At 32.6% G+C, this 22,330-nt stretch overlaps 1 protein-coding gene across 1 annotated transcript; it reads left to right on the top strand.

Moving 5' to 3' along the window:
- The first annotated feature begins 900 nt into the window (after positions 1–900).
- On the top strand, positions 901–22,259 carry LOC133203564 (prestin-like). The gene is made up of 18 exons (XM_061339334.1): positions 901–1,204; positions 3,316–3,426; positions 3,892–4,181; positions 4,549–4,713; positions 5,481–5,642; positions 6,005–6,087; positions 6,228–6,375; positions 6,883–6,996; positions 8,899–8,976; positions 11,659–11,754; positions 14,373–14,479; positions 14,686–14,755; positions 19,458–19,676; positions 19,965–20,186; positions 20,566–20,620; positions 20,729–20,847; positions 21,094–21,228; positions 21,879–22,259. The coding sequence occupies exons 1-17, from the start codon at positions 901–903 to the stop codon at positions 21,226–21,228; spliced, it is 2,478 nt and encodes an 825-aa protein (XP_061195318.1). The 3' UTR covers positions 21,879–22,259.
- Positions 22,260–22,330: the final 71 nt, after the last annotated feature.

The following is a 22,330-nucleotide window of genomic DNA, read 5'->3' as shown; positions in this document are numbered from 1 at the left end:
TGTATGACATATTTAATATAGATGTGATTAAATCTCATCAAATCTACATATGTCTTAAAGCATAGATTTTCCTGTTATTTAATTTCTTTATGCATTTTGTATGGGTTTTGACGGCAATTAAAATGTTGGTGGCATTAATTGATCAGGAATCTTAATATTTAATTAATCCCGAGAATTCGGAACTAGTCACTATCATTTGCCTTATAAGTATCGAGCTGAATTGGAGAAAACATAATCTAAAATATGAAATCAATTTTTTTTTTAATTAAAAGAGGGGATAAGCAAAACCACTCAAACAACAAAACAAATTAAAGAAACGCATGCAGGCAAAAGGCTTTAAAAATATTCTTTGAAAAAAGAAAGTATGCATTCTGAATTGTGCGTGAAAAGGCTGATTTATTCATGCATTTATTTCATATCTTTTTTCTGGAAACACACAGATAAAAATCGGAATATTGCGTGTCACAAAAGCAAAAATATGATACTTCGTTTTCTAATTAAAATGTCAGTCTTTATTAATTGAAATTTCTAGATTTTAATTATATCTTTAACATTGGTAATGTCCCCATACTGATGTAGACATTGGGACTACTGGGCGAGAGCGGACTACGAGTCGCTGATTTTTATCATAATTAATGTCTGTTAGTGATTTCTCTATGTTGTAACGCTACTTTTTAACACCTTATCTTTAGAAAACAAGTAATTTGGACTTGACAGATAAATAAATTGATGTGGTCAATTTTGCATTACGCCTCCGGTGTTTTATCAAATGAAGCGAAAAATCGAGCGATTTAGAAGCAAAATGTGCAGCATGCAATGAGAGTAAATAGTTAGACTTCGACAGTGGAGAACATGGTACGAGATTTTAATCTATGATTTCTGTTTGATAAAATTTTCATTATGGATCCAGACGTGAGGAAAACTTTGATGGAACTTAATCGCCCAAGAGGAAAATTCCGGACCCAAGTGCTTAAAAAATCTCAAGAAAAAGTCAGTAAAAATATAAAAACATTTAAATATACCCGCGTGTTGAATAAAATACGGGAAAACATCCCAAAATGTACGTGTACAAGAGAACTTTCACGCGCTTTCTGTACGGAACTGTTTCCGTTTTGGGGAATTATGAAAAAATACAGCATTCGGAAATATCTTCTCGCAGATTTTGTAGCCGGTCTCACAGTAGGGATCATCCATATTCCTCAGGGTAAGATTTTTCGTCATTATCAACTCTGGCTTTTTTTTAAATTTACATTACATTTGAAAGTAAATGTTATTTACCTGTAAAATTTATTATGTCGATTTCATTAAAGAAAATTATGTGAATGTATGTAAGATATTTCTTTTCTTTTTTTTTTTTTTTTAAAAAAGCAACTTTTTATAGTCAGCGTCATTTAGTTTTATGCAAATATTTTTGGTCGTCCATATAAGGCTACTGCACTGTATCTTGCTTTTCATAAAATCAGTGTTAATTTGTATTTATTTATTTTAAAAGTGAAATTTTATGTATCTTTCGACAAGACATTTTAAATCATATACTTAGTACATATGCTGGCATAGAACCTTGAACATAGAACTTAATTTATCAAACATAAAAAAGAAGTATATGATAAATTTATCTTCAAATTCTTTGACAAAAAATGAAAGTAAAATGCTGAACTAAATTTGGATGATATCTTTTTTATCGAAATTGCAATTAAATCGTAAAAATGATTATGAATATCAAGATCTATATGTGAATTAAGGGTAATTTTGAAATATAACAAAACATAAGTTAAGAAATCTGAAAGCGCCTATTATGTGTCTCCAACCATAGAGAGTTCATATGAACCTTTACTGATCGTTGTCTGAATAAAGAGAGATCAATCTTTCTCGTGGTTGACTTGTTTCGCTTCATTAATAATGGTAGCATCGCTGGCTCGTATAATGATCATTTGTTTATTCCTAAACGATATATATATCAGAAAAAAATTAAAATGTTAGTCTGAAAGAATAAAAATATTTGTAATAATTATATCACACAAATAAACAACATTAATGTGCATGTATTTGTAGACAAATAAAAATTATTGAAAACCATTGATCCTTGTTGAAGTTGTGCTAAAAATCTTTTTTTTAATTACATGTAGCATCAAATTGATTGTTGTATACGTCTAATTGTGTGACTAGCTTTTTAAGTTTCGTAAGAGTAAACTAAATAAACGTTTTTTAGTTTGTTCCTTTTTTTCTTTTAGTCACAGAATATTGATAACATTCGAGTGAGAGTGGTTCTTGTCTTTTAAAACTATAATTTTGATAAATTATAAATACTTTCTAATAATAGCAACGATGCATATGGTTTCAACAGTGACTATTGCAAAAATGATTTACATATCCTTTAAAAGTAGAACTTTTTTTATGCCCCCGTATCGGAGATTCGGGGGTATATAGTTTTTGCCCTGTCATCCGTCTGTCTGTCTGTTTGTCCGCAAAATCTTTAACATTGCCCATAACTTTTGATTGGTTGGAGCTATGGCTTTCATATTTCACATATGTATTCCTTGTGACAAGATCTTTCTTTGGGTACCACCATATTTGACCTTTTGACCTTGACCTTGGAGTTTGACCCAGTTTTGCAAAATTTTACCCGACTTTAACCTTGGCTCTAACTTTTGAACAATTGGTGCTAGGGCTTTTATTCTTCACATGTGTAATTCTTGTGACAAGTCCTTCCTTTGGATACCAACAACTTTGACCCTTTGACCTTGACCTTGGAGTTTGACTTTTGAAAAACTTTAACATTGGCCATAACTTTTGAACGATTGTTGCTACGGGGGCATCAGTGTTTCACAAACATATTTTGTTTTGTTTTAGAATGGTGTTAACATTTGAGTGTCTCTAAGCTTATCTTGAAATAATGCAAAAAGAATTTAATGATAGAATAGTTTTACAACAAAGATGTAATTTTATGTATCTCAATTTCCCATCCAGAGCTATATATATCCGTAAAATATACGGTATGTCATATTTGTAATACTACCCTGAATGGAAAAACTTCGTTAAGAAAGAAAATTATGCCTTTAGATTCTTATCAAAATTACCAGCATAACATTTTATTCCCTTGAGGTAAAGTCAGAAAATACACAGAACCTTTTCAATAATTAATGATATGACAGTATTTTTTATTCGATTTTCGGAGTTACTAATGTACCAATTTCTTTTGATCTTCCGTGCATAAGCTCTATCTGTAAATGTATTAGTTTCTTACGCAATGCGCTTTCCCATTACTTTTATTAGTAAAATAAACGATCACATACCGTTACCGTTTCTCACTTTCAGGAATGGCCTACGGACTTCTGACAAACCTCCCCCCTGTGTACGGACTTTATACCAGCTTTTTCCCTGTCATCCTGTACTTCTTCTTCGGATCTTCAAAGAAGGTGTCCCTTGGTAAGTTACCAGAGATACAAAGAATGCAATTGCAGAATATACAATATTCAAGACCCTTTATCAATATTCTTCTGGAATGAGTGGGCCATAAGTGACCAGGCCCCAGGATCATAAAACGTCAAAATCTTTATGTTGTACTTAAATGTTGTAGAAATCACACACTCCAAAATCAAAATATTTATCAAGATTGCTTTCCAAAAGTGTTGTTATCTGCAAATTTAGAGATTAATTCAATAATTAATAAACATTTTACAGACGGTTGAAAATTTAACTTAGTCTGTTTTGTGATCCTGGGGCCTGGGGAAAAAGAATTAAATAATGGGATTTTTTAAAATTTCATGTGTTATTTTCACCTGGCGGATAAAAAGCATCTTGCAGTTAAGGCTTTATTTGTTCACATCATTTCAATCTGCCTAAAGAGACCTTATATATTTACTTATATTACAGTTGTACTTTTTCTCGTAGGAACTTACGCAGTAACGAGCTTAATGGTCGGAGCAGTAGTTCAAGAAAAAGCGGATATTTACCTTAAAGCAATAAACCCTACCACAGCCCCTATACCACCGTCCACCATAGTACCAGTCCTAAATAATACGAAAGGTACTCCATACAACATAGTCACAGCCAATACCACAGCGCTACCACTCGTCACTACTACGCGTCACCACCCGACAGCGGCGGATCTAACGGACGACGAACTCCGAGTTCGGGTCGGGCTGGCTATGTCCGTCTCATTTATGGCTGGAATGATTCAGGTGATTTTTTTCCCCTTATGAATTGAATATATATGTAAAATTCGTGGGGTACTACATGTGTTTCAAAAAATGAAAGACGCGGTTACATGCATTATATGCTATTTATAATTAAAACTGTCTAAAATTATAAATGAAAAATATATAATTATATATTTTTAGTGAAGTTCGTGTATACATTTTGATTTCATTAACTGTGGGAACTAAAGTCTAATTGCAATGCTCCTTTTTTAATCCCACAGAAAATTTCTTTTGATGATTAATTCAGAGATCGACATTGTAATAATAGAGTTTGTGTTTTGACCTCATTTCAAAACTTGATTGATTTTTTTAATTAATCGATTTCTTACATTTAAACCTTGTTTTCCAGCTGTTTTTGGGAAGTTTTCGTTTTGGCGGATTAGCGTCTTTCATGTCTGATCCGTTGATTAGCGGATTTACAACCGGAGCAGCCATACACGTGTTCACGAGTCAAGTCAAGTACCTGTTCGGAGTTCAGGTGTTCTCTTATCACGGCGCATTCAAGATGATCTACGTTAGTATGTTCTCTCACACCCCCCCCCCCCCCCAATTTTTAAAGAACAACAATGCTCTACATTTGAAAAGAAAACGTAAATAAAGTCCATATTAATTTGTTTTATTTACTAAAGTTACAGGAAATTTTGCTAGGTTGTACTTAAAAAGAGCAATTCTATGTACGTGTTTATAGTTGTAGTGAGTTCATGAACACTGTTCTAGGAGACATTTCGATTTTTGTATTTAAACATATTTTATTGAAACATAATCAATAGGATTGGACACAAGTTTTACCAACTTAGAATTGTCCTCTCGAACACAAACAAAATGACATATACATATACACGTGATGTACAACAAACAAACATGTCGATACAAGCTATGTACCGGTAACTTGTAGTAGGGTTTACTTTTGATGAATCTGGTCGTTAGTGATCACACGCGTCCTTTAAAGGGTTTTTATCACGTCTCAAAATTTTTTGATATGACAAAGTTTACATGCTATTAAAATCATATATTTTAACATCTTTACTAGAAAATTAATATTTTTGATGTTTCAGCGATTCAAAGTTTGAATTTCTCAATATGCATATTTTGATCGCCGATGTTACACGCCATTGCTCTGACGTCATAGGTGTCAATACAGGCCAAGCGAAGTACTTATTGTGTATACAAAAGGGCTCATTTGTTGTGTCTATTAAACCTGTTAGAAAATAATTAAGAGATAATTGGATAATTGACAGCTAGTATTACAACATTAATGTGTTACCTTTCGTTTGACTTCAGTTTTACCGGGACTTTTTCGGCGTACTTGATAAAGTGAATCCAGTAGCAGCGGTGGGATCAGTGACCACTATCTTCGTCCTCATTCTCATCAAGGAGGGAATCAACAACAACCCGACATGTAAAAAGAGCTTACCTGTACCTATCCCTATCGAGTTGTTCGTGGTATGCATTAATAATCAACACTATTATAGAATTTATGTACATATGCACTGTATTACTGTCTAAAAGTACCTGTATATACTTAATTGATTTTATTATCATATAAAAGCTGTCAATATGAAGAAAAATTATTTTCATATTGAAAAAAGTGAAGAAAACATATATACATGTAGTTCTCAAACTGATAAATCCTGCAAAGGAGGCTAAACGTACACAGGGCAAAACATGGACCCCTGATCCCCCCCCCCCTCCCCGAGGGGGAATCAGCCTTGTCCATAAGTGTAACCAGTTGTTACTTATAAAAAAAATCATTGACAAAAAATAAATAAAAAAATGACTTATAATTTTTCAATAATTGCTTTAAGGTTATAGGTGGAACAGTTATTTCTCATTACACGAAAATCAACGAAAAATTTGATGTGGAAGTTGTTGGTTATATCCCAGTCGGGTAAGATTTTTACCTTATTCTGCTAAAAGAGAACAGTTGTTTTTATCCAAAAAAGTAACCATTTCAATACTTTGCCAGATTTGCATTGTTAGATCGAGTCTAAATAAATCTCTCATTGTATGTTTTACCATACATTACAGAGTACCTGCACCAACATTGTCTCATCTGAGTTTCATCGGTGACGTCATTGGTGACGCGATTGCCGTCAGTTTCGTTGCCTTTGCTACGTCGTACGCTATGGCAAAAATTTTGGCAGAAAAAGATAAAGAAGAGGTTAACGCAAACCAAGTAATATAATCATGCGTTTTCTCTTTTTTAGGTCACCTGTGTTCCTTGGGTGACAATATTATATCACTTACCGACCTTAAATTTTGACCATTCTCAGTGTTTTCTCTGAAAGCTGAGCCAGTTTTATTTAGATTAATTTTGGTGCGGATTAAGGGCAACAAAAGCTTGTGGATTTCATGCTCCTGTCCCTAGAGTTTAGGGTTATAGGGTCAATCCTAGGGCTCAAACAATAAAAAGTGCAGTCATTTTTTGAAAGTCCTAGATCTACTAAGTATATTTATGTATCTAGAAGCAACCTATTTACATGAATATGGTAAGCAATTCAATCTGTCCTCTTGGCAAAATAGTGAAATTCATGACCCCTGCTTCCAGGATTTAGGGTGGAATGAAGTTGGCAATGTATTATGGGAATTTATTAAACTTTATATACTTTGAATTATATTTCATCACGTGAGAAACTCATATTACTCAGATGAGGCCTAATTAATTTTGTATTTACTTTAACAGGAATTGGTGGCCAATGGCTTGTGTAACGTAATCGGGGCCCTATTCTCGGCTTTCTGTTGTTCCGCCTCGCTGTCCAGAAGTCTAGTCCAAGATAACTCCGGGGGAAAAACACAGGTTTGCCGACTACTGATTTATACCAAGCCCCTATCTTTACTCCTGAAAAAATATTAATTGCTGTAAAGGAGAAACTTCAAGAAGTACTGTTCTAGAGTATATTCTGGAAGTGGTGTAAATCAATGATGAATTCTCAAAAACTCCAAAGAACTTTAAGAAAATTTAAAGTAATATTTTTTTCAAAAGTTAATAACATCGAAATATATCTTTTCTACACTCTATACTACAGAAGCCCATTAAGGACCTACATTATATATAAAAAGAAATTAAATTCGATATAACGAATTATTGAATTTGGTAAATCGAATTGAATTCATAATAACAATTATTTTATTTTTATATTAAATTTGTTTAAATGAATTCCAAAATTTGTTATAATGAATTAAATCTGTTTAAATTAATTCCTGAAATTGTTATACGAATTAAATTCGTTTAAACGAATTCGACAATTCGTTACAACGAATTCATAAATATTTTTTCTACAAGCCCTAAATATCGAATTTCATTCGACAAATTTAATTCGTTATGACAAGTTTTAGAATCCGTTTAAACAAATTTAACAATTCGACAATTCGTTTTTTCGAATTCAAAAATATATTTGATTTATAGGTCCTAAATAGGATTCTGTATTATGCAACCATTCCTCAATATAAATTAAAAACTAGATTTTTTATGTCATAGACAACTGCTCCTTAAAGTAATAAAAAATTGAATTCAGAAATCTTCATATCATGTGTTTGGTCATCAACAAAATTACTTTATTAAATATCAATCTGGATGTTTGAGTTCTTCATTGACGATGTCTATGTAGCCTTTGGAGATCAGGTCTTTCAACAAACTGTTGTAATTCCAATGGGTACAAATTCTGATCCTTAATTAGCCGACCTGTTTTATATTCCTATGAAGAAGAAATTATTCAGAAACTTCTACATGAGAAGTAGAAAACACTTGTTGTGGCCTTCAACTCGAATTTCAGATATATCAACGACGTTTTATCAATTAACAATAGTTACTTCCATTAATATATCGACTCTATATATCTCAGTGAACTCGAAATAAAAGACACCACAGAGTCTGCCACTTCTGTTTCATATTTGGATGTTTGATAAAGGCCAAATAACAACTGAATGACAAATGAGATGACTTCAGCTTTTCCATCGTCAACTTTTTTTTATTTATGTGAAAATATTCCACAACACACGTATATAATGTTTATATCTTCCAACTGATTCGATACTCAAGAGCCAGCTCCGAGTACGATCAATTTTTAAACCGAGCCAGGCTACTGACAGAAAAGTTGATGTTACAGGGATTTTTAACGACCTTGCTTAAAGTCAGCATTTTGTAAATTCTATGGTCATTACAATGACCTTGTTCGCAAATATATCCTATCATTGTATTATTTTTGACTGACATATTTCCAGTTGTTAGGCCTTTTGTTTCTATACTATGTTTGACTACGGAATATTCCTTCTACCAGATCAATACATAGGGCTCACGGCGGGTGTGACCGGTCGACAGGGGATGCTTACTCCTCTTGGGCACCTGATTCAAACCTCTGGAATTTCCAGAGGTCCGTATTTTATACAATGTTCACAGATTTGTATTGTTTGTATAATTATTATTATTTTTTTTTTTTGGAGATTGATCTTTCTTCGCTATCTTAATCTTTTTCATATGCCCATATTATAAAACAAAACAAAAAAAAAAAAACGTGTTGAAGTTCGCCAGTTTCATTGACGTTATTTCATTTGATAAGCATGCATATGATGGATGTGTTTCTTAATAAAATGTTACTTTTATGCATCAAGCTAAGATATTATAAGAGTATATTAAAGCAATTACCACGCAACATTATTTTAACATTCCCGGATTTCATAACTAACTTTTTGTGATTTACAGGTTGTTGGCCTTGTCTCGTCATTACTCGTCTTTATAGTCATTGCTTATATTGGGCCTATGTTTTCGAGTCTGCCGAATGTAAGTATGCTTAATTGTAAAATTTTATCCAAAGTTGCTTAACAACAAAGAAAATTATCAATATATTATCGGAAAATAAATTGATTTTTATGAAATATTCATTTGCAGTTAAAACAATATTTATTCAGAAAATCTGAATGGAATAGACAACAGACAATGCTTATAAATACCCTCTCTAACAAAAAATGTCAGGTTTACGTATACAAATGAACTGAATGAAACCATTTAAAGAATGAATGAAAAAATAAATAGAATACACAACCAGATCCCGATTAATATGACCATGCTGCTTAATTAATATAAATGGCATTTAAAATTAGAACATTTATTTCAATATTAGGTGATCATAAAAAAAAGTTTTGTTGATCTGATATATTCTTGCCTACATGTAATATTGTAATTCATTGGAAGAAATAACCCCATACCTCTATTCAAATGAGTCCTTATATGATAGTACGCAAAGGTCAAATAAGTCTTCAACGTTTACTTCTTTGTGTATCAGCTGAAGGACACATTATAAATCATAGTCATTATCTTCATTGTAGTAACCGCATCTAGGACAAGATGTATTATTTTTAGGTGGGGATTTTTAACATAAAATTATTATACACTCAGTCCAGATGCTGAGTCTCCCTAAGTCAGGGTTACCTTTTTTACTATATCACAATGGAAATTGTGATAAATTCTGAAAATCAAAGGAATATCTTCTGTTTATCAATCAATCTATACCAGTGTTTACGCTGATCGACCTGTCGTTTGTATCCATTAATATCATAAAGTGTTACTGTAATTTTTATTTGGAATGTGTCCTTTCATAATTAAGCTATTATAAATTGATTACCTATTTCATTATGGAGGGAATGTATATTGATTGTGTCGGGAAAGGGGACAAATACTTTACTCTACGATTTCCACATGATTTGCATTATTTTCTTGGTATTTGTATAGAATAATCATTTGTAAATGTGAACACTTTGGTCGATTTACTTGAAATATTAATGCATTGGGTAGTTATTCCAGGAAACAATTTTGATGAAACACAATTTTATACTTCGAAACCAAACTATTACCTTCTTGAATTGTTTTTAGATTTTTTTAATCCAGACTAGCTGCTATGACCTTACTGTATCTAGGATTTTTTTAATTACGGTTATTTTTAAATTACATAATCTCTTATAATAAGTTGTGATCAAACTTTTGAAAAATCTTTTTTAAAAAATAACCTAGTTTCATAAGTAAGACCAGAGAATAATTATAGCTACAAGCAGAAATATCCGTGTAAACAGAGACATGTCAAATATTCCTCAGCATCATGTTACCTTAGCATGTATAAATATAATCCGTGTCCTTTTAAAACACTGGGTTAAATTAACAAAAATTGTCGATAGATTTGTTTTCTTTTTTGTATCAGGATTCTATAGTATTTATATTAACAAATGCTATTTGTAAAACAAGAAAAATCGAACAATTCTTTGTCTAAGCAATAAATTGATCAAAAAAAAGGGGGGGGGGGTAGAACAAGCACAAGGGTTCTTTTTTCGGAAAGGGGGGGGGGGGGGGCACTAAGAATAACTAATAACTTATCATAAAATCAAACAAGTGTGATTAAATCTGTTTCAAGTAGGATTGATTTTAGGGAAACGCATTTACACATACAAGTCTCATAAAATTAATAGAACTATAAATATATTTTCAGACTTTTCCCAATTCTCTTGATTATTTTTCATGGATTGTAAGGTTTATGAAAGCATAAGAAGAAACTGAGTAGGTCAAGCAAACCCATCTGTCAAATCTACTTTTATACTGGTGTTGTCAAATAAATGAATTGAATTTATTTTACCATTCAAGAGATGATCCATTTTTTTCATATGTATTATAGCCAGAGAAACTTGTGAGATTCAGTAAAAAGAGAAAAATGAAGAAATAAGCTTTACTCTTATGTACCCCCCTCCCATATTAAGCTATAATTACGTGTTGAATTTGATTCATAACAGTAAGTTCATTCCATTTGTTAAATGCTTTCTTCTCACACACCCTCAAAGGCACTCACCGTTAAACTCGCTGTGTGATGAATGCACATTTGTTAATACCTTTTGTTTGATGCGGCCTTCTCACATACTCGATACACAAACACTATGGACTATAATAAGCCTTGTCAATGAAACATTCCTCATATTGTCTTCTGTTTTACACGACTTTTCTCTTGGGGCAAATTGTAACCCGAGTTCATACCATGAGATGATTATGTTATATTAATTAGACTATTGTGAGAACCGGTTATTCACTACATGTCCTGAAACAAAAAAAATAATAATTCATCGGTACAGAAGGATGCCATTTAGGTTATTAAAATATGTAAGGCACGAGGGATGATTGGTGCATGCAAGACAAAGACGAGCATCAGGGGAGGGATAGAGGGTTATTGTAGAACAAAGAGAATTACCGGTGAATATATTACAGTAGACCCTGATCAGACCCAGTCACTTGTCACAAAGGAAAACACTCAAAGTCATTATCACAAAGTGACGTCGATTCTACAGGGCAGATGAATATTTTAAGACGCACTGTGTAAAAATTTTACAGACGACTTTAGATGTTGATGGAGATTAAGAGACAACATAATGATGGATATGCAAGAGAGGATCTGAAGAGGATTATACAGTCTTTTATTTTCTTTTGCAGTGTATTCTGGCATGCATCGTTATAGTAACACTCAAGGGGATGTTCCATCAGTTCCACGACATGTTGTTTCTATGGAGGTTATGCAAGAGAGACTTTGTAAGTAATTCCCGGCAAAGGCAGCTATGAAATAACCAAACTGGAACCGTTCCATTTACACGACTCTAACTCGTCATAGAGATAGCGCGCGATTGCTTAGAATGGTGAATGTTTGGAAACTATTAATTTGATTGGTCTCGTATGATGCGATTTAGATTTTAGAAGAATATGTTGTTTCTGGATTAAAATACGATTAATTTCTTGAAAAAAAGAACAACCTTCAACACGACACAAATATTGTAAGTGGAAATATAGATACTGCAAATAACAAATATATCAGTTTTGAGATCATCCTAACCCTGAACAATATTGATGCTTCCGAGACATTGTGGGATTTGATTCTCTACTGTAGTTCATGGCGTATCATAAAAAGGAAATTAATCGTGTGGTCTGGGAACTATAAATGTTAATCCTTCCCAAGTAAATTGAAGTTTTGTGGTGTGTTATTACTCTCTTGAACTTTTGGGCCTTTTTTCATTAAAAGTTGATTAAAAAATAAAACATAATTAAATGACATTGTAAACATTATGCAATGCAGAGAGGACATACAAAAGAATTTGATGACCAATTAGTTAAATGAGGTTCATTCATACACTTTTAGTAATGCTAAATACTCCACAATTATCGACAAACAAATCATAACAATTTCATTTGGAATACAATATTTACTACCGCCTGGAAAAAATATTGGAGAATAATAATAATAGTGCGAACATAGCGCGAAAATACATTGTAAACTGTGCAGCATATATCTATTTGTGTGATGAAACAATGATTAAATGACCTACGTGAGAACGATGATAAACAAAAGGGGTCCTGTTACCTATATAATCCTTCAGTGACAATCTCGAATATATTCATCTCGATCATTAACGCTCGCTTTTCTGGGACAATGGAAATGTTGACATAGTCCCGGGCCACTAGTTCTGAATGTTTAAAACACAGGAATATGACATGATAGGTCTCCAAACAAATCAGAAACAGTTCCACAGAGAAGACATCACCGATAATCTCAGTGAAATGATACTCTGTCAAATGGAATTTTTTGCATGCAATTGTTTTTATCAATTAAAATGAATGCATTAACAGAAATTTTGATGTGTTTCTATGGATAGCGATGGTTTTACGTCATTTTGATGGAGGAATCTGAGGTAATTTATAAACTTATTCGTACATGTATACTATCATCAGTTTATTTCATTGCTTTTCGTGATCTTTATCTTTGCACGATGACTGTGTTTATGGAATCAATCGTATTGCAATAAATACACTGCAATGTATCTAGTTATATGTTGAATTTAGAGATTCTACGTTTTTGAATTATTTATCAACTTTTGTAATGGCATATAGCTTTACTATTGTTGAATAAACAACGAGAATTTGAAAATCGATTAACGATTAGTAAGTGTGAGAACCAATTCTAAATAATTTGAGAACTGTGTCACAAAAATCTATAATTTCTCGACAAGCATACATACAAAATTAATACTCAAGCTGTCTCTCCCCAGCTTCATTCATAATTCATTTTACAAAAAAATAAAGATCAACTTATAAATTCCACAGTCTTATTTTTTCATAATTATTTGCTTTGCTGCAATTTTGGTTCAGAGAAAAAAATCAATTAAAAATCAAGAATTTTTTTTTTTAAACCATCACAGAAATTAAAGATTAAAGCTTCCTTTCTTTTAAAATCCACTATTCCCTTCCCCCTATAAAAATGTACAATTTGCTGTATATTTTCTTGTCATACATTTAGTGTACTCCTAAAACTTTTGTGTCCCAAACGGATGCTATCATTGTGCAGATTAAGTTTTTTGAAAATAAATCCACTATATCCTTAATCAATTAATTCAAAATAAAATTGATGAACCTCTGACCACAAGCCATCCATCACATAACTTTCCGAATTCTTGATTCTGTGCATTCAGGGAGGGGGAATGGGTAGCATTATGTCCAAACTTGGTTTCCTTATTACATGTAATGGCATAAGACTTGAAACATGTATACATATTAATCAAACGAATTTATGTTTCAGGATGCATAGCAATTTAATTTAAATTTTTTGTTTCTATTAGAAGCTGCTTATGCAAAAACTTCTGAACGTCTATATGATTTTTTCATGAATATTGTTTTTAAAATGTTTCTCTGTGCATTTTTCTAAATTTTGGGTTTTTGTTTGTTTGTTTTTCTTTACATGAAGTTTAAGCCACTGCTAACGTGACTTCAGTTACTCTGACTCTTACAAATACTTTTAGGATGTTCAATTATTAATAACTAAAACCACTTCAGTTGTTTATTTTTCATTTGTTTTATTTGTTCGCAGTCGCACATTTGCACAAGTACAGGAAGCGGGTTGTAAATGTCTAATGCATTTTTAATCCAGTGAAATAGAACTCAAAATTCTTTACTTCCATTAAAGATTTTTATAGTTTTCTCGACAACGAAAGCTTTAAAATTTCAGTACAATATTTGATAAGTGTCTTTTATGATTGTATAATATTAAAGTATTCATATGTATTCATAACATGTAAAGAATTAAATGTGAAGTATTCTAGTTGTCATATATTCTAATTCGTGTTTTGGGGTTTGTCTTACTTAACTCTGTTTTGTCGTTGCAGGCTGTTTGGATGGTGACGTTTCTAGCCACGGTGATTCTAGACGCTGGTCTTGGACTTATGGTCGGGGTGATATTTGCTTTATATTTTGTACTCCGTAACACACAGAGGTAAGACTATTGAAAGGATGAGGAGTGTATGGAAACTGCATGTCTAGTAGAAATTCTGATATTGGACAAAAGTAATTAATATTAGATAGTAGGTACATTACCATAAGATAGGCTCGTCTAAAATCTTCTAATGCTTATGAACATTTCCATAAGATTGGTTTGTTTAAAGTCTTCTGAAGCTAATGGTTCCTTTATTTCTTCGGTAGGCCTTACATTTGTGCCATGGGACGTGTACCAGGAACGAACGCCTATAAGGACCTGAAACTCAGTAGAACCGTATGTATTATGTTAACAACATGAACAATACAGATCTAAGTACATTACATTTGGAAATATATATTACATATTTATCAAATAGCAAAATCTGGTAAAAGAAGAATAACAAACTTAACAATATTATCTGTAAAAGTAAAAATACTCTGATATGAAACTCAGATGAAAGGTATATTTCTAACAATTCAAAGATAAAATGAAAAGATTACTAAAGATAATCATGTTCAAAAGTCCTAAAAATAAGACAAATTCAGAGATGAGATCCTTTGCCATGGAGATCATTTGATCGACGATAAAATTTTCCAAATTTTGACTTTAATTAAGATCATTGATACCCTTGTAACACCAACTTATTTGTCAGAGGCTTGTGTCGGTTTAGAAACGTGTTCTTGTGTATCGAATAAACTGGGAGACAAAAACACCAAAAGCAGGTGATAATTGTACATTGCTACATAGGTAAGGAAAATGATGGTAGAAAGTTTATCATAAAGTTATGTTGTTCTCTTTCTCTAGTACATCATCCAAATATGAAACAGATCTTTCAGACTCTGTAGTGTCTCTTACTTCGAGTTCATTGGGATACATTTATATTGAATCAATATATGAATGAAAATGAAGATTGTTAATTGATAAAACATCGTCGATATATCTAAATGTGAAATTTAAGGCCACAGCAAGAGACTTTTTTTTATTTTCATACATAGGTTTTTGAAAAAATTCTTCATAAGAATGCAAAAACAGGTCTGCTAAGAAAGGAGTTCAGTTAGTACCCATGGGACTTACTACTGATTGTAGGAAGACCTTGTCTTCTAAGACAACATAGATATTGTCAGCTGGGAACTCCAACATCGTTTTAATATCAACCTAAGAGTACAGTGTACTTTTATGTGGAATTAGAATGGTTTTTTAACAAAAAAAAAATCATGTTTGTAAATGACCATAATTTGCAAGTTCTACCTTTATTGAAGAAACGGTTGTATTCATGTTTGAAAAAACACCAAAATTTGTTTGCAAAGTATTACTGATATTTCTCTTTCACTGCTTTTAATATTTTTGTGGAAAAAAGGCTTGATAAAACATGTACATTTACAAGAATATATTTTAAGTTTTGGAAATGGTGTAGTAGAGGTAATTTAAATTCAATTTGGCTGTTAGGAATAATTAAAATAACTGTAACTGACATATGCTTTTGAAAAATCTTCTCCCTAGAAAGGAAACAGAATGTATAAATTGAGTTACCAATTGTAGAATTATAAATCCAAGTTCCCTAAAATGCAGTTGTACTTTACAAACGGTCGCACCTTACAAACAAAGACTAAATTAATACATGTGCTCAAAAAATTGCGTCGAGAGGATTTCAAACTTTTAAGGTTGTCTCCTTCTCAGGTTCTTATCTTCAGCAGTTAAGCAAGAGAAAATGCTAACAAAAATTTACTGAATTCAAAGTAATGTCAATATACCAATTTTCTTCAAAGTTCGTCGTTATAGATAATGATATTATAGGGAAAATTATCAAATCTCAAATATATTTTCAGGAAACGGGAATAAAAGGCACCAAGTATGCCATTTTCTAATTAAAAATTGATCAACAAATATATCTTAGGATAAAAAGATATAGGTATACAGGCATTCGTGGAAAATGGCATTTTTTTTTATACTTATGCGGTATTTTAGTTCTGCTAACTTCAATTGTTGTACAAAACAAAGTCTAAAAAGCTTATGATACATGTATTATTGCAAGATGTCACAAATCACTTTCAGTTTCTTTTTATGCTATGAGAACAATCTATCCTTCTGTATACAATAATCCAGAAGTGAAAAAAAGAATTAGATAGATTACATGATGAGTACGTACTGGTCCCTGCTGACAAAGCAGGTAACAACATTGTCTTTGTTTGTTAGGCTCATTATATTAATTGTATTTTAGAAGAGCTTGGATTTAATTCTACAAGTGGTAATCTAACTTATACCCATAGTTCTCTTTCTAAGGAAGAAATTCTTCAAAATCATATGTCAGTTTTGAATATTTTTTAATATTCCAAACAACCAAAATGAATTTGAATTACCATATCTATATTGGATTCCGAAACTTAATATAAATCCTTTCAAACAAAGATACATAGCGGGTTCCAGTAAATGTTCAACCAAGCCTCTTTCTTTACTCCTCACTAAGATATTAACAGTGGTGAAGGAGAAACTTCAAGAGTACTGTGCAACAATATATTCGAGAAGTGGTGTAAATCAGATGTGGATACTTAAACATTCCAAAGAACTTTTGGAAAATTTGATATCACAAGATTTTACCAAAATCAACAACTTTAAAACTTACGACTTTTCAACTTTATACACAACCATTCCCCAAGCTAAATCAAAGTCCAGGCTTTTTGATATCATTGACAGCTGCTTTTTCAATAAAAATGGAACTCGTAAATTTACTTACTTTGTCATTGGTCATTTACAAAATTATTTTGTTAAAAAAAATTCTGATTGTACACACAAGTACTCTGAAGTTGACAATAAAAAGATGCTTGAGTTTCTGATTGACAACATCTATGTGGTTTTTGGAGACCAGGTCTTCCAACAATCTATTGGAATTCCCATGGGTACCAATTGCGCCCCGTTATTAGCAGACCTTTTTTTGTATTCATATGAAGCAGAATTTGCCCAAAATCTTTTTCGTGAAAAGAAAACACTTGCTGTGGCCTTTAACTCGACATTTAGATATATCGACGACGTATTGTCAATTAACAATGGTTATTTCCATTCTTATGTTGATACAATGTATCCCGGTGAGCTTCAGATAAAACATACCGCAGAGTCTGACACATCCATTTCATATTTGGATATTTTACTTGAAAAAGACATTAATGGTAATCTAACAACCAAGATTTATGATAAACGTGATGACTTTAACTTTTCAATCGTCAACTTCCCTTACTTATGCAGCAATATACCTTCATCTCCTGCATACGGGATTTATATCTCTCAGTTAATTCGATACGCAAGAGCATGCTCTACATATGTACAATTTCTTAAACGAGGTAAGTTATTGACAAGCAAGTTAATGAAACAAGAATATCAGTAGTCTCTTTTAAAGTCGTCATTTCGTCAAGTTCTATGGTCGATACAATGACCTTGTCAGAAATACAATTTATCATTGAGTCAAATGCTGACTGACGTTTTTGTCATACTAATTGTTAGGCCATTATTTACACACTGAATTGTCGACGGATTTTTCTGTTATTTCCCGATCATGACAAGGAGCACACGGCGGATGTGACCAGTCGGCAGGGGATGCTCACTCCTCCATGGCACCTGGTCCTACCTCTGATGTTTTGGAGGTCCATGTTTGCTCTGCTCCTATTTTGTAATATTTAATGGACTTTTGAGCTTGAATACTGTTCGTCATCTCCATATAATTCATGTTAAGATAACGAACAGTTATCAATTTCAAAAGTCCATTTAAACAATACAAATTATGAGCAGATCCAACACAGACGTCTGAAAATAGAGGTTCGATCAGGGCACGGAGGAGTAAGCATCCCCTTTGACCGATCATAACAGCCGTGTGCTTCTTGTCATGATTGGGTAAATGGGAAAATCTTTAGACAAGTCATTGTATCAACCATGCATAGAATTTGCGAAATGTTGAATTGAAACAAGATTGTTAACATCCTTGTATCATCAACGTATTTGTTAATAGTCTGCTCATTTTAGAAATTATTCCTAGGTAGAACATGCCCTTGCGTATCGAATCAACCGAGAGACATAAATTCAATTTGCAGGTGATCGTGGTATATTGCTACATAAATAAGGGAAATTGATGATAGAAAAGTTGAATAATGTTTCTCGTTAAGTTTATTTGTCAATTTGCCATCAATCTCCTTCTGTATCTAAGTGGAAATTAGATTTCTTTCAGTATTTTTGTACTTTTATGGGATGCAATTGTCTACTTTTTACAGGACCACTTCTAAAACTTTAAAGTACCTTGAATTATAATAAGATGCTTGAAATGAAAATTTTTGCAAGTAAACTTTCATTTTCAAACTTCATTTTGGGACTTTTTTCAATTAAATAATTATATCAAGAGCTATTAAACATTGTTCCTGACTGAAGAGCGGATATCTTTAAGTAAAGAACCAAGCTAATGCAAGTTTGTTTAGCCGTGTCCTCATGTTACCAGGAAACAACTTGATCTTCAAAATATTCTTTAGTTTGAACACCATTGCATTTTGGAATATTGAATATGGAAGGCAGATGGCTTTCTTGAAAGTTTCTTTATAAATAGGCTTCTCATGCATGCTACCAAATCATTTTGTTTTAGTAATTGTAATATGTAAGGAGATACGTACATTGACACCATATAGCACCCCTCACATGTATATAAAAATATATTTCATATTGCATCTAAATTCCTGGAAAACGATTTAATTTCTAGGATGATAGTATTTCTCGGGAAAATTACGAAGATAAGTTCAAAATGTTGACACTTGCATAATAAGATTTGGACTCGCTTGCGGGTTGTCGATTTGAATGAAATGCTACATGTATTCGGGCGCGCATATTATATATAGATATGTCTTGAACTTGGTACTGTGAGAAGCTATAATAAAGACTGAACTATGAATTTCTCAATATGCAGTCCCATTCCCCTACTCGGAGTATAATTCCAGCAGTACTCGCAATTGAACATTTCATTTTACAGTTAATCCAGATTCCTGGAATCAAGATATTCCGTTTTGACTGTAACCTCTATTTTGCCAATGCTGAACAATTCCGGGATCGCCTTTACGAGAGAACGGGACTAAATCCGAGAAAGCTGAAAAGGAAGAAACAGAGAGCCTTATATAAAGCAATGCTAAAACGAAAGCGGGAGATCGAGCTGGCTGAGATAGAGGAAGCGGCAGCGATCAAAAAAGAAAAGGTATTATAACAACTGGCGCGAGGCAGTCCGAATGGGTCAGGGTGTATGGAGGGGCGTCTTTTAATGTCCAGTATATATACGCTTCCATAGATATTTTGAGACACGTTTAGAATAATTTACTGATATTAATTTGCTCATGATAAAAAAAATATTTTAAAAAATTGAGGAACTTAAAAACAGTAAATCTATTACTCGGTTAAACTCTATAAAAAATGGGGAACCTGGAAATTTATATACGCTTTCAAATCTGGGTAATGAATTCTTAAAAAAGGTTCCTTATCTATCCAGAAACAGCTTTTAAGACAGAAGAGTTCTATCGAGGAGGACGTGGAGAGGGACGATGACGACGATAGAGAGCTGACAGACGAGCAGCAGACAGAACTACAGCTAGAGAACGGCGAGATGCAGACGAGATTTTCCCGCGCGTGGGTACCGCCTGTTCACACCGTGGTGCTGGATTTCTCCGTCATCAGTTACGTGGATAGTGTAGCCGTTAAAGTTCTCTCACAGGTAGTTAAACAGGGAATTTACTCACAACAGTTTATGTACATTAACTTTTCACATTTTATCTCTCACAAAAATATTGTTTTGACAATAGTGTATGTCGATCATCGCACGATTGATTGATTGATTGTATGTTGTTTTACGTCCCATTCGAAAATTTTTTATTCATATAGAGACGTCACCATATACCGGTGAAGGGCTTCAAATTTTGACCTTTACTCGGCACTCAGGGCAATTAAGCAGTGAGGGATCTTTATCGTGCCAGCGCCTGTCGTGACACGGGGCCTCGGTTTTTAAGGTCCCATCCGAAGGACACGATATATAAAACATTTGTACCTAACTGTTCAGAAAAAATAGATTATAATTTAATCATTTTTCTTTCCAGATTATCATGGACTTCAAGGAGGTCGGCATCAAAGTTTTCTTGGCAGGATGCAGAGGTATGGAGCATATAACCATTGATCAAAATCACCAAATGTTATTTATCTTGCAGGGCCAAATCAATTGTTTATTCTAATTTATTTACTCAACATTTATGTATATTTCAGAGGATGTGAGGAAGATAATTAAGAAATCCGAGTTTTACAAATCAATAGACTATAACTGTCTCTACTTTACCATACATGAAGCTGTGGTGATAGCTCAAGAACTCCACCAGCAAGTGGGGGTATGTACTTATAGTTTTTTGTAATAATATTGCATATTTGAATTAAAAGAATCTGTATTTTATTTTTTTAATTCAAGTTTATGAGCTTTTTCTTTTCCAAGAAAATTATTTTTACATGCAGATATGGACAACTAAAAACATTCAAGTACATGTATTTCAAAAAATTTATATAAATTGACACCAATAAGTCAACGTAAAAACTATTTTCAGTTTACTATAAATTATCCCATTGTCTCCTTTTATCAGGATCCACCACTAAGTCCCAAAGACATTTTGATAGTGGAAGAAGAAAGCAGGGAGGCTAGTGCTAGATTGGCAGCGTATGAGGGAGACGATGAAAAAGTTCACAAGGATATCCCCCAAGTTGGTGCTAATGAATAGGTAAATTTTATTCCAAAGAAATTAAACTAAGATGCAACATGATCAAAAACCATACGATAAACAATTGTACTGAAATAATGTATATTAATTGAATTTTATACAGTGTTCCCAGAAATCATTGAGATTTTTCATACGTTTATATTTTTTTTAAATATTGTAAAAATTGAATATTTAATAGTTGAAAATCACATTTTCATCAAAGAACATAATGTACTTCCTACTTTCGCATTGCATGCAAGTTTTCATGAATTACTTACCTATTACCTAGTTTGCTTCCTGTCAATTACAAATGTTCAAAATCAGTGCTCTGACTTGTTCTCATAATCCTCTTTGTTCTATAGTTTTCCTGGCCTTCCAACACTTCACTTAATTGAATTCCTCTTCTTTCTCAATATTTTGTTCCACACAATACAAAGAAGTGAAATACTCATAAGTGTTTCAGAAATATCACCAGGTTTTACAATCCCTTGATAATAAATACCTTAAATAGGCTATCTGTTCTCAACAGCTTTCATTTTGAACAATGGCAGACAACAGGAAATTAATAAAATGAAAGAGGTTACCTATGAACATTGCATGTATAGTAAGAAAGTAGGGGATATTGTAATTTGATGAAAAAACTAACCATTTTTGTTTATTTGTATACTTAGGTGAATACAACGAATGATCAAACTATCTCAGGATTCCAGATTTCCATCTGAAGTGAAGATAAACTTCAGCACGTCTATATTTGTACATGATGAAAATGACTATGAAATGTATATTCATGAAAATAACATTTACACAACTCGCCTTCACATAAGAGACCAACAGTCCGAAATTACAGAATAGTTCCTACTTTGTATCTTGTCTATAACTAAGTGTATATGATTCGTGTTCACTTGTGACAAATATGTTAAAGCTGTACAAGCAATACTACATGTAGTAATCCAACACTTCATCAACTTACTGAAGCTTTCATTTACAAACTTGTCTCCTTAATCTTGTTTCTTTTTTTCTTTGCTTTTCACACAAGAAAGAATAAACACTTTGAACACATTCTTCTTCTGATTCCTTCACAACAGGTGTATCATCAAGCTTCAAAATGGGTTTTTCAAGTTGT

This window comes from Saccostrea echinata, unplaced genomic scaffold (genome assembly GCF_033153115.1).
Source record: "Saccostrea echinata isolate AGI-Se365-2 ecotype Australia unplaced genomic scaffold, CSIRO_AGI_Sech_v1 ptg000051l, whole genome shotgun sequence".
NCBI lineage: Eukaryota > Metazoa > Mollusca > Bivalvia > Ostreida > Ostreidae > Saccostrea > Saccostrea echinata.
Note: the sequence above shows the minus strand (reverse complement) of the source record. Positions and strands in the feature narration are given on the sequence as shown.